This window comes from Arachis ipaensis, chromosome B08 (assembly GCF_000816755.2).
Source record: "Arachis ipaensis cultivar K30076 chromosome B08, Araip1.1, whole genome shotgun sequence".
Taxonomy (NCBI): Eukaryota; Viridiplantae; Streptophyta; class Magnoliopsida; order Fabales; family Fabaceae; genus Arachis; species Arachis ipaensis.
In genome coordinates this window covers 3,831,498-3,832,828 of record NC_029792.2, presented here as the reverse complement: position 1 = coordinate 3,832,828, position 1,331 = coordinate 3,831,498, and the positions used below count along the sequence as shown (strand labels likewise).

Below are 1,331 nucleotides of genomic sequence, written 5' to 3'. Positions count from 1 at the left end.
CGGTTTGGCACATGATTCACTAAAAACCTAGTTGGTAGCTTACCCCCAATAGGCCCAAAGAAACAAGTGGCCCATGATCTGTCCCCCTCTAACAGGATCCAAAGTCCAAACCCACTTTTTTATGTTTTTCTTTTTTCTTTTAAACTGAAACTAGAAAGGGATTAGTGAGTGGTCAGTTCACTCGTCTTTAAGATAGCGTTTGGTGGAGAGACAGAAACAGAAAGACTGAGACTGAGAGACAGATATTTAAATAAATCTCAGTATTCTGTTTGGTGTAAAATGGGAAACAGAAATTGAAACAAGAATGAAACTCTAATTTAATTTGCACAAATGGTAAAATTGGAATTAATTAATTGAAATGAAGGTATTTTAGGTATAAAATGTTATTAAAGTTTCAGTCTCAATTTTTAAAAATTTTAGTCTCCTGTGTCTCTATTTTTTGGAGGTACTGAAATATTGAAATTTTTGAGATAGAGACATAAATTTTAGTATCAGTTTCTGAACTAACAAACATAATACTGTGTCTCAGTCTTTGTCTCAATACCTCAAAACAAACGCTATAAATAAATATTGGAGATTTCGAATCATACTTTGTGCATGCAGTAATTTCATTGGCCAATAGCAGACTCTTAAATAGAGTTTAAATTCACGACGAATTAGTCATTGACTTGTGAGGTAGAAGGATACCGTGAATAATAAAAAAAATTCCACTTGTCATTGTTGTCCCTTTTTTATGTTTTTTAATAATGATGTTATGTAATTATGTTATGTATGTCATGTTATGTTATGTGCATGAAGGTGGCTATGGCACACTTGAGGAGCTTCTTGAGGTCATAACCTGGGCTCAACTTGGCATCCATGATAAACCGGTAAACATTCTATCAAAATTCATGCGTTTATAAACAACTATACATATATATTTTTTTTACTTAAAAGTATTCCATGTTAATTAATTATGCATAGAAATTGAGTGAAATGATAATGATGGAAATGTTTTGTGTTTGGAAGGTGGGGTTGCTGAATGTTGATGGATACTACAATTCATTCTTATCATTCATTGACAAAGCTGTGGAGGAAGGGTTCATCAGCCCCAAAGCTCGCCATATAATTGTGTCTGCCCCAACACCAAAAGACCTTGTCAAAAACATGGAGGTACTTAATTAAATAATTACAAACTCCTAATTAATAATTATACTGTTAATAATGACATTTGGTGTTACATTCTTATAGGAATATTTCCCACAACATGAAAGAGTTGCCTCTAAGCTAAGCTGGGAAAGTGGGATCTGAAGAGGATGGAAAATTGGTGTAGAGGGCAGTTTAGTCACATA

The 1,331-nt window shown here is 33.4% G+C and overlaps 1 protein-coding gene across 1 annotated transcript in view; it reads left to right on the top strand.

The window, feature by feature from the left end:
• The window catches only part of LOC107614344 (cytokinin riboside 5'-monophosphate phosphoribohydrolase LOG1), a 6,472-nt gene extending 5,167 nt beyond the window's left edge, over positions 1–1,305 (top strand). The window contains exons 5-7 of the mRNA XM_016316557.2: positions 799–869; positions 1,009–1,152; positions 1,231–1,305. Coding sequence (XP_016172043.1) covers positions 799–869; positions 1,009–1,152; positions 1,231–1,290 — 275 coding nt within the window. The 3' untranslated portion in view covers positions 1,291–1,305. The remainder of the gene's footprint in view (positions 1–798; positions 870–1,008; positions 1,153–1,230) is intronic.